At 38.9% G+C, this 14135-nt stretch overlaps 1 protein-coding gene across 1 annotated transcript; it reads left to right on the forward strand.

The window, feature by feature from the left end:
- Window positions 1-293: 293 nt before the first annotated feature.
- On the forward strand, window positions 294-12103 carry LOC140232122 (transmembrane protein 220-like). The gene is made up of 6 exons (XM_072312269.1): window positions 294-380; window positions 6093-6122; window positions 6562-6622; window positions 7713-7854; window positions 11096-11155; window positions 11938-12103. Exons 1-6 carry the CDS (start codon window positions 294-296, stop codon window positions 12101-12103), a joined length of 546 nt encoding a protein of 181 aa, XP_072168370.1.
- Window positions 12104-14135: the final 2032 nt, after the last annotated feature.

Below are 14135 nucleotides of genomic sequence, written 5' to 3' on the forward strand. Positions count from 1 at the left end.
ATCGCGTCCTGTCACAAAACAAAACAAAACAAAAACAAAAACTGAAGCGCCCTCTCGAGTGTTACAAAGTTGTCCCCTGGAAAACTTTGGTCAAACCAGCTGAGTGTATGTGCATGCAGTGTTGTGCATGTTTTGCGATATCGGATCGTGATCTGGATCGTGTGTATGTGCAGTATACAGTGCAGAGATTACAGTCGGCTGTGTTGTTTATAGGCAATCCCGATCTACTTCATTGTCCCATTTAGGTCAACGTAAGGGCTTCTGTGTGCACTTTTAACGGTTAGAGAATTGCAATGAATTCTCATTTTGTCGTACCTAATCTTTGGCGGCTGGGAAATCTTCTTATGGCCGTTTTCTTTGGCCTAGCATCGTTTGTCCAGGTAAGTTCGACCGAGCCGCTGACCTGCTGACTGAGTGAGAAGTACCGCATCTGTATGGACGTGCCCACGTGTGAGAAATTGTGTTAGAAGCTATAACCAGTATAAATAGAACCTAGATCTACACCTAGACTATGTAACGCCTAACCAAGTTCAGATTTTTACAGGTAACAACGTAACTAACCCGACCAGACGACGCAATTAGACGCGACAGTAAAGGAAGCCTGTGCAACTGTGGCTTGAACTTTGAGTGAGTCTGACAAGAAGCCAAGCAATGGTCTGAATGGTCCCATTTCGTCGACGTCGATTTTTTATTTGGAAGAAAATGAGCTTTGTTGACGACTTTTGGAAACCCCAAACCCTAATTCGGCATAGATGCTAGGCCTAAATTAACCCCGTCGCGGGGCGCTGTAACACGTATTTGTCCGTATGGGGTCGCTGCTGCGGTTAGTCTCTAGGCCTAAATTTGCCAAATTTGCCAAATTTAAACAAAATGTGGAACTCTAGCCAAGTTTAGGTTCATAAACACACTGACTGGACTAGATTCTACTGTAAAGTGGAAATTGTCGCGGTGTTGAAATTTGTGCACATTTCGCGCAACCAGAAACTACCAGACCAAGCCATCATTGCATCAATTGCACCTCTCCTTTAATGTTCAAGGAAGAGGTGAAACATCTCCAGCTCCGCTAGATGACAGGAGCAGTTCTTAGCAGCACATTTTAACTACAAACTAGCACTGGTTATGTGTCTTCATGACATGAGCAAACGTTTTGAAATGCACTGTACATCATCATGCATGACTGCACCTAGCACCACACCAGTACGCTGATACACCACAAGGTGGCCTGTACTTTATTGAAAGAAGAAGAAGAAGAAGAAGAAGAAGAAGAAACTAGCGCGAAAATAAAAGCACACAAATATTTTTGCATGCCAAATGTTCCAGTAGAACTAGCTACAGCTACTAACGTTACTGATGTCTTGATTCTGCGGAATTAAAAACATGCGAAAGTCTTACACGGCCGAGCACAAAAAATTAGTCGTGCGAAAATATCCACTTAAAACATGTAGAATCTAATGTTAGATCTACAGCAGTAGACTCGGTCTAATGTTACAGGTATTTTTGTTCTTCTTAAAAGCCTCCACCATGAAACATCATTAGGCTAACCCTGTTGTGGGGCACGTGTACAGTACTGTAACCAGTCGTTGGGGTTGCTGTTGCGGTTAGGCCTAGGCGGCGTAGGCCTAACCGTTGGGCATGATAAAGACATCAGTAAAAAACAGTATGTTTTTGGGTTGTCTGCCTGTCCTGCGATCAACATAGCATTCAATTTTGTGGACAACGAAACCATGGTAGACGGTCTAAATCCACACATGAATGTTTGCACATGCAACCTTCTATGGACCCCCTAGCCCTAGAACAAAATCTATGTATGGTTAGCATTTAATAGGTTGGCTGGAGTATTTTTGTAAATTATTTTAAAAAGTTCCCTCCCCCCCCCCCTCTCTGTATAGTGACCTCGTCTACAGCCACTATGTCTATTTTCCAATTGGTCTACTGGCAAATCGTCTATTACCGATTCGTCTAATACCCATTTGGTCTACAACTTGTTTTGTCCAGTACCCATATTGTCTAATAGTCACTTTGCCCACTACCCGTACTGTCTAATACCCAACTCGTCTAAGGAGCATTTCGTCTGCTAAAAAATTGATCTAATAGCCAAATCGTCTACACTCACAATGTCTATTTGCTATGTCGTCTAATATCTATTTTGTCTACTACTAGTTAGTCTACTCCCACCTCGTCTACAAGTCATTTCGTCTACATTCACTTTGTCTAGTTATCATATCATCCAACCCTTAGTTTGTCTATACCCAATATGGTCTATACCCATCTGGTCTATACTCCCAACTCGTCTTCTCCCAATTGGTCTACTCCCAACTGGTCTACTCCCAACTGGTCTACTCCCAACTCGTCTACTCCCAATTGGTCTACTCCCAACTGGTCTACTCCAAATTGGTCTACTCCCTACTCGTCTACTCCCAATTGGTCTACTCCCAACTCGTCTACTCCCAATTGGTCTATTGTCTATACCCAATTGGTGTACTCGCAACTGATATAGTTTTACTCTCAACAATTTACCCAAACTGATCATTTCCATCTGGTCATGCTAATAATGAATATACCACTTTGTCTAGTGTCCAGTCCGTCTCACTGTCATGAACTATTCATATTAAACCCTGCCCTTGATTAGCACAAAAATCAGTATTAGACTATTCTAGTTGTTAATTATTCCGCACATGCTGAATATAAAGACATACTAATCAATGGTGAGACATGACTATCCAGTCTACATTCTGGCCGTAAAATGACTAAATAATGATAAACTAGCTCAGTTACAATCCTCCATCACAAACAAATTGCCAGTCATACGTAACAGAATTACTTTGAACATTCTTTGGCCATCGATATAACATTTACTACCATGTGTAGTTTTATGTCGTATGAAGTACATGTATTGAATTCAAAAGACAGATTCGTACGAATGATGCATTGTTATAAGCCCTATTGGAAATTAGATTCACTGCAGCATAGCAACCATTAGCCATAAGAATTTATTTTGTCTATCCTACCTTCACTCAGGAATGTTCAGCGACACAAGGTATTGAACTAACAAATTATGTAGGCCATTCTAACCTGGAGGCAAATGTATCGCTTAAACTGATAGGCTTAAAATAATTACTGTTTCTTTGTATTTCATGCCAATGTTACATATGTGCATATGTCACATTATGAGCTTTGTTTTAAATGGCAAAGCAATCTACCAAATGTATTTGAATACAGCACATACATTCATCTTTAAAGGGATATTTTACTTATTATATTTGTGCAATTCCGCTCTACGCCAAAGGTGATAATACACAGAGAACAAAGTGTTTTATATATAGGAGTCATTCTATGTACCAGAACAAAAATATATCCATCTCAGTTACTACATGTATGTATGTCATCACTCAGCAGTGTAAAGTTGTCATGTTATTATAATTTTTTTTTTCATATTTGCTTGTACTTTTTTGTGCAATTTATTTCCATGTCATAATGTGTGTTCGTTTATTTTTGCAATACATGCATAAAATATCCGTTGTTGACAGGTAAGTTCCAGAAGAAAAATCATGATACATGTATTAATGTTGCTTATGTAATTACCTTCAAAAGCCCAAGCTGTTTTCAGTGCAACCCCGCCTTCGAGATACATTGAGCCATTTCCATAATCACATTATTTTGGGTCAATTTGAAAATAGGTAGCCTAGGTAAAACAAACCGTTATGTTAGTACTATTCTCGATGTTACATTAGGGCGCAATTCCACAAAATGTTACCAACAGGATAAACATAATGTAGAGCCATTATCACACCCTTGTGTTTGAAGAAAATGATTTTGAAACATGACGATGACCTCAATATGCATCTCTCACGACTAAGGATGGATACTCCAAAGCATTGTAAACAAAAATTGAATCCAGATTCCACATGGAATGGCGCTAGTCACATTTTACTGTTTCCTTGAATATCAAGTTTTAATGCATTTAAATCATGTGTTTACAAATGTTATTGTGAACTTAATTTTGATCAATTTTCAAAGATATGCTGAACAGATTTGAATACTGGGTGGCGGGGCACCTCTGAGCTTATTTAGGGTTCCTCGCGAAACGTGTATTGAGTACATTGCAGGCAAGTAAATTATTCATCTTAGTAGTAGCTATATATTGTACATGAATCATATTTTTTGTGTATATGTTTCAACCTTTTTTTGTGCATTTAACCGTTTACATACATCAGTATGTGGCAGACAGAATAAAGAATACTGATAATGTACTTCTAATGTGTTCCTTTTCATTTTCACCATACTTATGATTGTGTATCAAAGTTGAATGGATGGAGTGTTGAAGTTTGGACATATAAATGCTGCATGATTGCTTCTGATATAAATTACACATCCACCACAAAAATAACACAGCAAGTTTTTCACACTGTGACATTATCTTTTTTCCTTAAAAAATTGTCATAATTAGAACATAAAAATTAAAACCAAATGGGGCACCAAGAGAGTTCAACCTATTTCACTGGGAAAAAAGAAACTGGATGAAGTATACTTAAATAACAAAAAAAAAAACTATAACTAGTAGTAGACCAGTTGGGAGTAGACTAGTTGGCAGTAGACGAGTTGGCAGTAGACGAATTGGCAGTAGACGAGTTGGGTGTAGACCAGTTGGGTGTAGACCAGTTAGGAGTAGACGAGTTGGGTGTAGACCAGTTGGGTGTAGACCAGTTGGGAGTAGACGAGTTGGGTGTAGACCAGTTGGGTGTAGACCAGTTGGGAGTAGACGAGTTGGGAGTAGACGAGTTGGCAGTAGACGAGTTGGCAGTAGACCAGTTGGGAGTAGACTGACTGGTTATTAGACTAATTGAGTATTAGACAAGGTGGTTGTAGACCAATTGGCTATTAGACAAATGAGCTGTAGACTATTTTATTCATAGACCTAATGATTAATAGACGAAATGGTCAATAGACATAATGGGTGTTAGACGAAATGTGACTTAGTTTTATTGGTCATTAGATAAAATGGTTAGTAGACGAAATGACAATTAGACTAATTGGCATTTAGACAAAATGGTTGGTAGACGAGTTGGTAGTAGACGAAGTGAGTTTAGACGAGATGGCATTAGACTAGGTGGACAGTGGACAGGGTGGTTGTAGACGAGGTGCCAGTTTACCCCTCTGTAGTATGAGTGGCTGAAGGTGAAGCTGTGAGCTGTGCCTCATGGAGACATGCACTCAAAAAAATCAATTGAAATGTCATCGATATTTTTTGGTTACTAAGGTAAAATGAAAAAATTTCACTTTTCCCTTGTATCTCTGCAGTGCTGGAAGGTATTTCCACAAAACCAGATTTAAAGATTTGATTCCCTAGAATTTTTTCTAGGAAAAGTTTTGGGCCGTGGGGTCAAAGGAGAAAGGTCAATAATGGTCAACTTTTCTACATGTATATTTCTCCATCTTTCTGAAATGGGAGGAAGTATCCTTATGCAACTTATATGTAAGGGCTGGTATTGTAAATGTATTATCAAAGTTTAGACCTATAATGTTTTGGACATAGATCAAAGGTCAAGGGTGGAGACTGAAAGCTACAACTTTGCTAATTCCCCCATATGAGAAATTGCTCATGCTTTTTCAGTTGCACCAACATTATATTAAATAGTGAAGGCTTCTCTGCTGAATATAGTCATATGATCATGAGAGGTCAAATGTCTGCATAATTTTACCTCATCATTGCACAACAAGTTATTTCATGAAACTTGCTAAATACCCAAATAATTGTTCTCTGATACACTTGCCATTCAAATGAAACTTGGGTCGAAGGAATGCATAACCACTCAGCACATTTGTGGGCTGTGCCATGAAACTATCAAACATGTCATTTCAGTTTCTTGCTGATCATGTGGATCTGTTTTCTCACATTGTCGAGATGTACTGCAGACCTACTGTATTTGGAGATTAATGCAATATATTGTAGACATGCCTGCTGCTGACGCTTATAGTTTTTCCTTAATAGTCACAGTATGCTTTGTGAACATGTAGAAATCTATGTCGTTTGTGTACATCAACAGTGTACACATCTATACATTTAATGTCTGGTGCTTTTTCTCTCATTGCAGCATAATGATCCCGACTCGGAGATTTGGATGGTAGGTATGGGTGCTGCTCTAAATACAATTGTATGTATACATGTTTTGTTTTGTTTTGTTTTTGTCGATGTGCATTGATCAACTTCGGTCTGGTACACCGCCATGAATTGTAGTGCACTTGAACTCCGAAATCTCTCATCCACTATGCCTATAGTACACCCTGCAAGCAGGTTAATTTTAGGATATAGATTGTATGTTCGTATTGCATTCAGTCTATTTTCTAATTTACAGTAGATGCTGCCTTAATGATGACCATGTTGCAAGACTGCTTTCTTTTTTGGAGCAGGTCTGTAAAATGCATGTTGAATAACCAATATTAGTTACAATGAGCTGCATCAGCAGCCTGTATTCTTGGTAGTTTATGTAATCTCTTTTTGATGATACTGTACTATTTAATGAAATTTATTTCTGATAATGCTCCGCTCTTTTTGCAATACAGCTTGCATATGGAATTCCTGCATTCCTGTGCTTAATGCAGTGCTGCAAACCAAGTATATCAGGTGAGTGCTTTTCATAGACAATAGACCAGTATGTGCCATCATAGGTGCATGCTTGTGTGTATAATGAGCCAGTTCATGAAATGACCTTTTCCTTTTTCTCTGTTAGGTAGGCACTGCACTTGTCAAAGCTACACAGTGCGTGAGCCTGCCCCATGTAGCAATAAGCGGAATTCATGTCAACAAAGAATGAACTTGCGTAGACCATGTGATTGAATTGCCTTTCAGCTTACGCCTTTAGGGAGCAAGCATCCATTTCATTGTTTTGCATTGAATGCATAACAAACTTCTTCTATCAATGTACACTAGCATTGCCAAATGCCAGGCTTGTTGTCAGGAGGATGTGCTGGGAATTGAACCATTTATACATGGATTACTTGAATAATCATTATATCAGAGATGCCTATCTCAGTGAATTAAAAAACAAACAAGCAACAAGCCTGTTATCTCAAATGACTTTTTTTTCTGTTCATGTGCAAAGTGGAATTACAAACTGGCTTTATGTTACCAAGAAGTTACTAGGCTTACACCTATGTTATAAAAGCAGGTTTTATTTGAAAGTACGAGGCTTATACCAATTATTCAAAACACAGGTTTGCAGGTCTGTAGTTTACCATAATTCTTTCCAATCTATGTGCTCACATACAGCTGCAAACTTTTCCAAAGTACTGCTTCTGTTGGCTTAGGCTTGGCTTAGGAAAAAAGTGAAATCATCTGAAAAGAAAAGGAAAAATTTAATCTTGATCACTGTATTTGTCATTTGGTGTACAACAAATCTCTATGAGCTTTGTAATGTAAGTGGTGATAGAGCCGGAAAACTTGTCAGTTTTGACAGAAAGAAAAGAAAAAAATTATTCTCCCATGGCATTTTGTGTATCTTTTAGAGACACCCCATCCAATACCACAGAGTTATCATTAGATGTATACCTACCCTACACATGTTCAACAAAAAACAAAAAACAGAACAAAAAAAAAAAAAAAACAACAAAACAACAAAAAACAAAACAAAAACTATTAAAACAAGCGAACAAACAAAAAAGATGGTCAGGGTTTTATGATGATTCAGGTCTTGATCTCTCATTGGCTTTTCCAGAAAACATCATTTGGAGGTACATAAGCACCTTTCACCTTGTACTCTGTGCATGTGGAGAAGCCTACATTCTTTTCAGCATGTACTTCACAAGCACCATCGCAGGAGCGCAGGCTCAGCAGTGGTTTGAACGTGAAGAAGTCAGGTAAAGACACAACCTGGAATGAGCAGTATGGGAGGAGTAGTGCATCTGTGACCCCATGTTATCTGTATATTGAAGATCTTGAAAACTGGAGGTATGGTTTAGAATAGAAACTCTAAGTGTACATAGGGCAGTGTTCTTTTTTAGTTCACAATTAAAAGAAAAAGAAAAGAAAAAATCGCAGACTGTAATAATAATAGCTAGTTTGTTTGTTTGTTTGTTTTTTAATAGCACATTTCAGACTTGTTAAAAGTTTGAATGGGCTTTACAGACTATTATTACCTGATCACTGGATACATTATTTCCAACCAGCACTTACAGTGCTCACTCTCTACATCCTAGGGAGCATTCCAGCCATTCATCACTTTACTCGGGCACGGCGATACGGTGCAATTAACTCGCCAAAAGCAGATGACCTCGAAGCCTCATTTGCATAAAGTAGACAGCTTGTGTATGCAAAACCGCTGGAGAAGTGTTGCAGGACAATTGCAATATCTCACCTCAGAAGCCATCAAATGATTAAATCTATACAGCAAATTGAAAAAGGAACTATTCCCTAACTCACAATGTTAGTTATTTTGGGTTTTATTGAGGATAAACCTGTGAAAATAATGTCGAAACTTAGCTTCCAAAACAGAAAATTTGGTCTCGAAACAAGTGTTATTTTTTTCACATTTTCCTTCATTCCCCAAAAATGAAACTTTGGTATATGGCTTATGGTGGTATATCCTTACTGTGTTCCAAATATCTTTTCTGTATCATTTGGTGCACGGATATGTCCAGAAAAAAATTGAGATCACTGTCACTTGTGACGCACGTAAAATCCATAGTGTAAGCAGTACGCAGTCTGATGTATGGGTTTTTGTGCTGTGTGAAACAGTTGAAGCACATTGCAGGGTTCCTCTCTTGCCCACTCAGCACCCTGTGGACCGAAAACCGAACCCTGTCGCATTGTGCCGAACCTGACACCGCTGATTGGCTAAGCGTGCACTGACCAGTAGAGAACGCATGCACAGGAGGATGATCTAGTTGTGCATGTCCAGTATTTTCTCTTAAATTTGGTTGTCTTTTTGCTCTTATTTTCACCCAGCTACTAATTGCGCCAACACAAAACTTCGCAGGTAGTGAGTCTGGTGTATACAGACTAGTAATATGTTTCAAAATAATCAAATGCATATTCATGCAGGCGCAGACTTATGTCCAGAAAAAATCGTAACCCTTTCCCACGGTCGACTCAAACAGAAAAACACACATATCTCGAAAGATACATCAGCACTTCGCCCAAAAATCATTTGAAGGATGATATATCCATATTACATATATATGTGTGAAGTTTCAAGGGATTTGGTGGTAAAATACAGGAGATACGAGGAGGTGAACTTTCAAGATTTTTTTGTCCTTCCCCCCACACAGTGCTCGATGACCGTTATGAATTCAAAAGCTTTGGCCTCTTATCAGTGAGTTAATTGCACCGTATTTGCCGGGGCTGTACTGGAGTGCACATGCTGATCAACCAACATCAACATCTCATCCTACCGGGTACTCATTTGTACTCCTAGGTGGAGAGCAGCAGTATGGACAGAGTAACTGTTCCTTCTTAAAGGGCAATTGTGTCAGGCTGTATTTAGCTTGAACTCATAAACCCATACCAATACAAGCTCATGTGATTCAGAGACAAGTGCTCTTATCACACAAAACTTCATTTACTGTACAGTATGTGTGCAGTTAAAAGTTATTGAAACTTGATATTTTTCGTTAAAAGCAGAAAGTACATTCATGAAAATATTAATAAAAACACAATTCCTCCGATTGTAGGTATTACACATTGTTTAAAGATAACAAAAAGTTTTGGTACCTCAAAAGTTTCCCTGAATTTCCTTGTCTTGGTTTGTGTTTCAGGTTAAAGTATGTTGTCTGTGAGAATTACTCGCCCCAAAGTGCTCTCATGTCTTAGTAATCATGCAATAATGGTTTCGTACCAGAGCCGTCGTGGTACCGCGGCGAAAATTATAGTACAATGTATGTGTATTGTACGAAACCACTGACTGCGACCAGCACCGTGCAGCCCCATACGCATAGCTAACAGCGACCAGCAGCCCCATACGCATAGCGTAATGGTTCTTCGCATTGTAGCATTCAGGATCATGAAAGAATTAGTATCGCGGGTAACAGTCAATTTAAAATCCAAAAATTTCTTCAATTTGAAGACTTACCAACTAAGTTTAAGTATTGAAAACAGGCTTCGGACAACGTTTGGTTCTGCTAATAGTCCCTTTCTGTTCAAATTGATGACTGAATGTGACTCGGTCGAGAGGACCTTGGGAGAGCTACATACACTGAATACTACGGCCAGCGCATGCGCACACAAACATCTTATCCGTTCATGGATTTGAAATCTGTGTGCATGCATGTGATGTGTTCTCATGCACTGGCTGTAGTATTCAGTGTACGTAGTTCTCCCAAGGTCCTCTCGACCGAGTAGTCTTCAAATTGAAGAAATTTTGGGATTTTAACTTGACATGTACCCGCGATACTAAATCTGTCATGATCCTGAATGCTACAATGCGAAGCCCGATTACGATATGCGTATGGGGCTGCTGGTCGCAGTTAATTGCATGATTACTAAGACAAGAGAGCACTTTGGGGTGAGTAAGTCTCACAGTGTTAGTTATATGAAAGGTACTTTAACCTGAAACACAAACTAAGACAAGGAAATTCAGGGAAACTTTTGAGGTACCAAAACTTTTTATTATCTTTAAGTGTAAAAAGTTTCTGCAATAAAGAAGTTCCACAAAGGTATAACATCCAAATGAGGTACAACATTCAGCATCACATCACTTGAAAGCAGAGACATTAGTCAAATATCTCTGAATTTGACTGCCATGCTATGTGGTTTTAATACTGGTATTGCATGTTGCCTTACATCTAGCTGCTTGATCGTTTGCATGATTGAATATGCTCAAAGGATGTATGTTTATACATGTAATGCACACACCACCAACCTTTAATCTAGCTGTAACACGAAAATTAATGTATGTTTAAGATTTCCTCGAGTTGTCAATGTGCATTGTAGTCCCCCGTGTAAGTGATTTGTGAATGGATTTGCAGCAATTTCATTGTAGCAAGTATACTGGTACACATTTACATTTTTAGATTGACTTGTATTCTTTCAAGGTTTTATGAGGTAGAATGATCCACAGCAGTAAATTGTGGAAAATCATGGATTTATTTCTTTTTCTTTCAGGGAATTTGCCGGGCTGTTCCTGGTGACCACATGGCTCTCCCTGTGTATAATGCAGACAAAGTGAGTGTCCAGTGCCAAAGATAAAATGCATGCCATTTGAGGCACAAAAAAGTAATCAAGCATGTACATACCTACAAGTAGTCGGGCAGCACTTTCCTATAAACAACAGATTTTCATTCCCTGATAAATTTGATATCAGAAAGCCTTGATACACACTAATATCTTCAAAAGAAAAGTGGGAGAATATGTGCTTTTCAGGAGTGGAGATGATGCACATATTTTGTATGGTTTGTGAACATTGACTAGAGTGACAGATGTGAAGTATTTGCTGTGTTAGCACAGGGAAAAATGCCATAAAATGAAAAAGCATTAATTCCTCTTCTGTACTTTATATTGGTTAGTAATTGTGTTCAAAATAATGTTTGCGTTATGAATATTTTATTATTACAATAATGATGTGAATTTCAGGGTGTTTATTTCTTATTCACAATGCTCTTGTACATATATAACGTACCCACACCCACAACCACACACACAATTATAGTGTACCTACACGTGTACATGCAACATGTTGCTTCATGGGTATTAAAGTGGACACTGTAGAGAATTGAATCATAATATTGATAGCCATTTCTTTTTGTTGTGTCTGTCACTATTTTCAGAGCAACATATTTTGTTCACATACATGTATGGTAGGCAATAAACATCATTCTGCCTTGTGGGACTATTAAATCATGTTGACAGAGATGATATCTTGACTTGTCAATACTGACTCATGTAAGGCTTACCATACATGTACCTCTGACTACAAGGTTTGTACATGTATGTGCATTTGTTCGCAGGAATGGCAGTGAGAGCAGTCCATCAAAGTCCATTGTCTGTCTGGCCATCCTGCTGGTCATCACTCCGTTCATTTTGTGGGCGTCTATGCTGCTAAACAGAGACTACCAAGAGATTCTCCCTGACCACTGCAAGGGCAGCTTTCCGATGCCTGCCAAGCCAATATGACCGCCAAGTGACCAGCTGATCCTAATATTCTGTGACTGCAAGGCCTCAGGCATGTCTGTAGTATGTAGCCATTGAATGGCACGATGAGTGTGTGACTGTTAAAGTGGTGCTTTTAATTTGCAATGTACACTTTATATTGCTTCTCGTCTTATGTAATAACGCTGTGACCAAATTTGCTTTATTTGCATTTGGACTCGCATCAAAGTATTGTGTGTTGCCGCTGTCCCGTTCTGCAATAGCTAGATTATGGCAACATCCCAGCCTCGGAACGATTTCATTTAATGATGGCAGTCAGATACCAGATGCAAAAAAATGATACAGGATGTTACAGGCAAATATGTGTTCAGAAGCATATGTGTTTTCAGAGGCAGATAAGTTTTCAGAGGCTAAAAAGTTTTCAAACTTTAAATACCTACATCCAAGGTATATCCATGGATGTACCCTTGAGTTGCTTAGAGGTTCAATGTTGAGTTTAGCATATCACATCCGGAATTCTCTCTTCTGCCTCATATTATGCCTACCCAAAGTATCGCTCTGTCATGCTTTTTGCTTGCATAATAATTGATTGCTTAATACAAATGAACTGCAATGCCTGTCAACACCAATATCATGGTGCTATTAAAGCTATACAGTAGCTACAAACACATTATCTTATGTCTTGGGTGCACAAATGTTACTGGATGTGTATCCCCCTTTGATATTATGACCCCTTCACCATATGTTTACGTGCTCTTGGGCAAATTTATAGTTCAGGAGCCTGTTTTACTAACATGATCCAACCCAAGACCAGTCTCGACACCAGAATTGATTCATTCCTTAGAAGAACTCATGTGACCTGTTTCACTAGATCGATCTTGAACTGGGATATTTAGAGTTTGACTGATTCACTAGTAGTGAACAAGACGGTGATCGATGGCATGGGCTGCAACTAATAACATGGCAACTACAACCAAGGAGAAGGTATGAGTTGAAACACTGAAATTCCTCTGTCATGGTCTTTTGTGGATGCAGCTGGAATTGCAGTAAGAGGGGCCATCATCAACAGCTTCTCCTAAGCAAACACAAGGGTAGAAGTCAACTTCAAGGATGATTGACTCGACTAGTGATGGTTTTGTGTTAATTTCCTTAAGTTTTATCAGCTAGATAGATTTTTATGGAATTGGGTAGGTATATCATACAAATAGGCCTATAAATATACTATTTATTTGGAGATAGATATAAATACAAGTAAAGAATATATTCCACTCTGGCATGCCATAGGCCATTTTGTCAGCTGCTTTGTCTTGGATTATTAATGAGACTGTGCCTCACCCTATCAATGTTTGCCTCAGAGCAAGCTGTTTGGGTCTTCCTGATATTCCCCTTTTCAAGTTGTTTGTAGTGCCATGCTCTGTACTTCCAGACATTTTTATACCCCCGCCAAACAAAGTTTGAAGGGGGTATATAGGAATCAGCGGGCGGTCGGTCGGTCGGGCGGTCGGTCCGTTGCAAATCTTGCGTCGCGAACTACTTCCTCAGTTTTCAACTGATTCCCATAGAACTTGGCACAGATGTGTGCCTTAGGTTGTAGATGTGCAAGACGTATTTTTTGACAGTACCCAAAAGTACGTTGCCATGGTAACGGCATATTATGGGCAAAAATGGGTACAAATCTTGCGTCGCGAACTCCTCCCACAGTTTTTGATCAATTTTTATGAAATTAGGTACAGATGTTCATCTGAATATGTTAATGTGCAAGACACATATTTCCGCAGTGGCAAAAAGTGCGTTGCCATGGTAACGGCATGTTATTGGTAAAATATAGGGCAAAATGCTTCATGGCAAAACTGCTTCATCAGTGTTCTTCCAATTCTCATGGAATTCATATTGAATGTTTGTCTTAGGATATAGGTCAGCATGACACATTTCTTGACAGTGACAAAAAGTATGTTGCCATGGTAACAGCTCACATATTATGAGCCAAAATGATGGAAAATTTTGTGTTGCAAACTACTTCCTCAGTTTTTGCCCAATTTCCATGAAACTTGGTACA

This window comes from Diadema setosum, chromosome 8 (genome assembly GCF_964275005.1).
Source record: "Diadema setosum chromosome 8, eeDiaSeto1, whole genome shotgun sequence".
In the NCBI taxonomy this organism is placed as follows: Eukaryota; Metazoa; Echinodermata; class Echinoidea; order Diadematoida; family Diadematidae; genus Diadema; species Diadema setosum.

Bases quoted from the DNA above. Each gene is read 5' to 3' on its own strand.
- LOC140232122 (XM_072312269.1), top strand. From the start codon at position 294: ATGAATTCTCATTTTGTCGTACCTAATCTTTGGCGGCTGGGAAATCTT. The intron at 381-6,092 runs GTAAGTTCGACC...CTCTCATTGCAG, and splicing joins GCCTAGCATCGTTTGTCCAG to CATAATGATCCCGACTCGGA. The intron at 6,123-6,561 runs GTAGGTATGGGT...TTTGCAATACAG, and splicing joins CCGACTCGGAGATTTGGATG to CTTGCATATGGAATTCCTGC.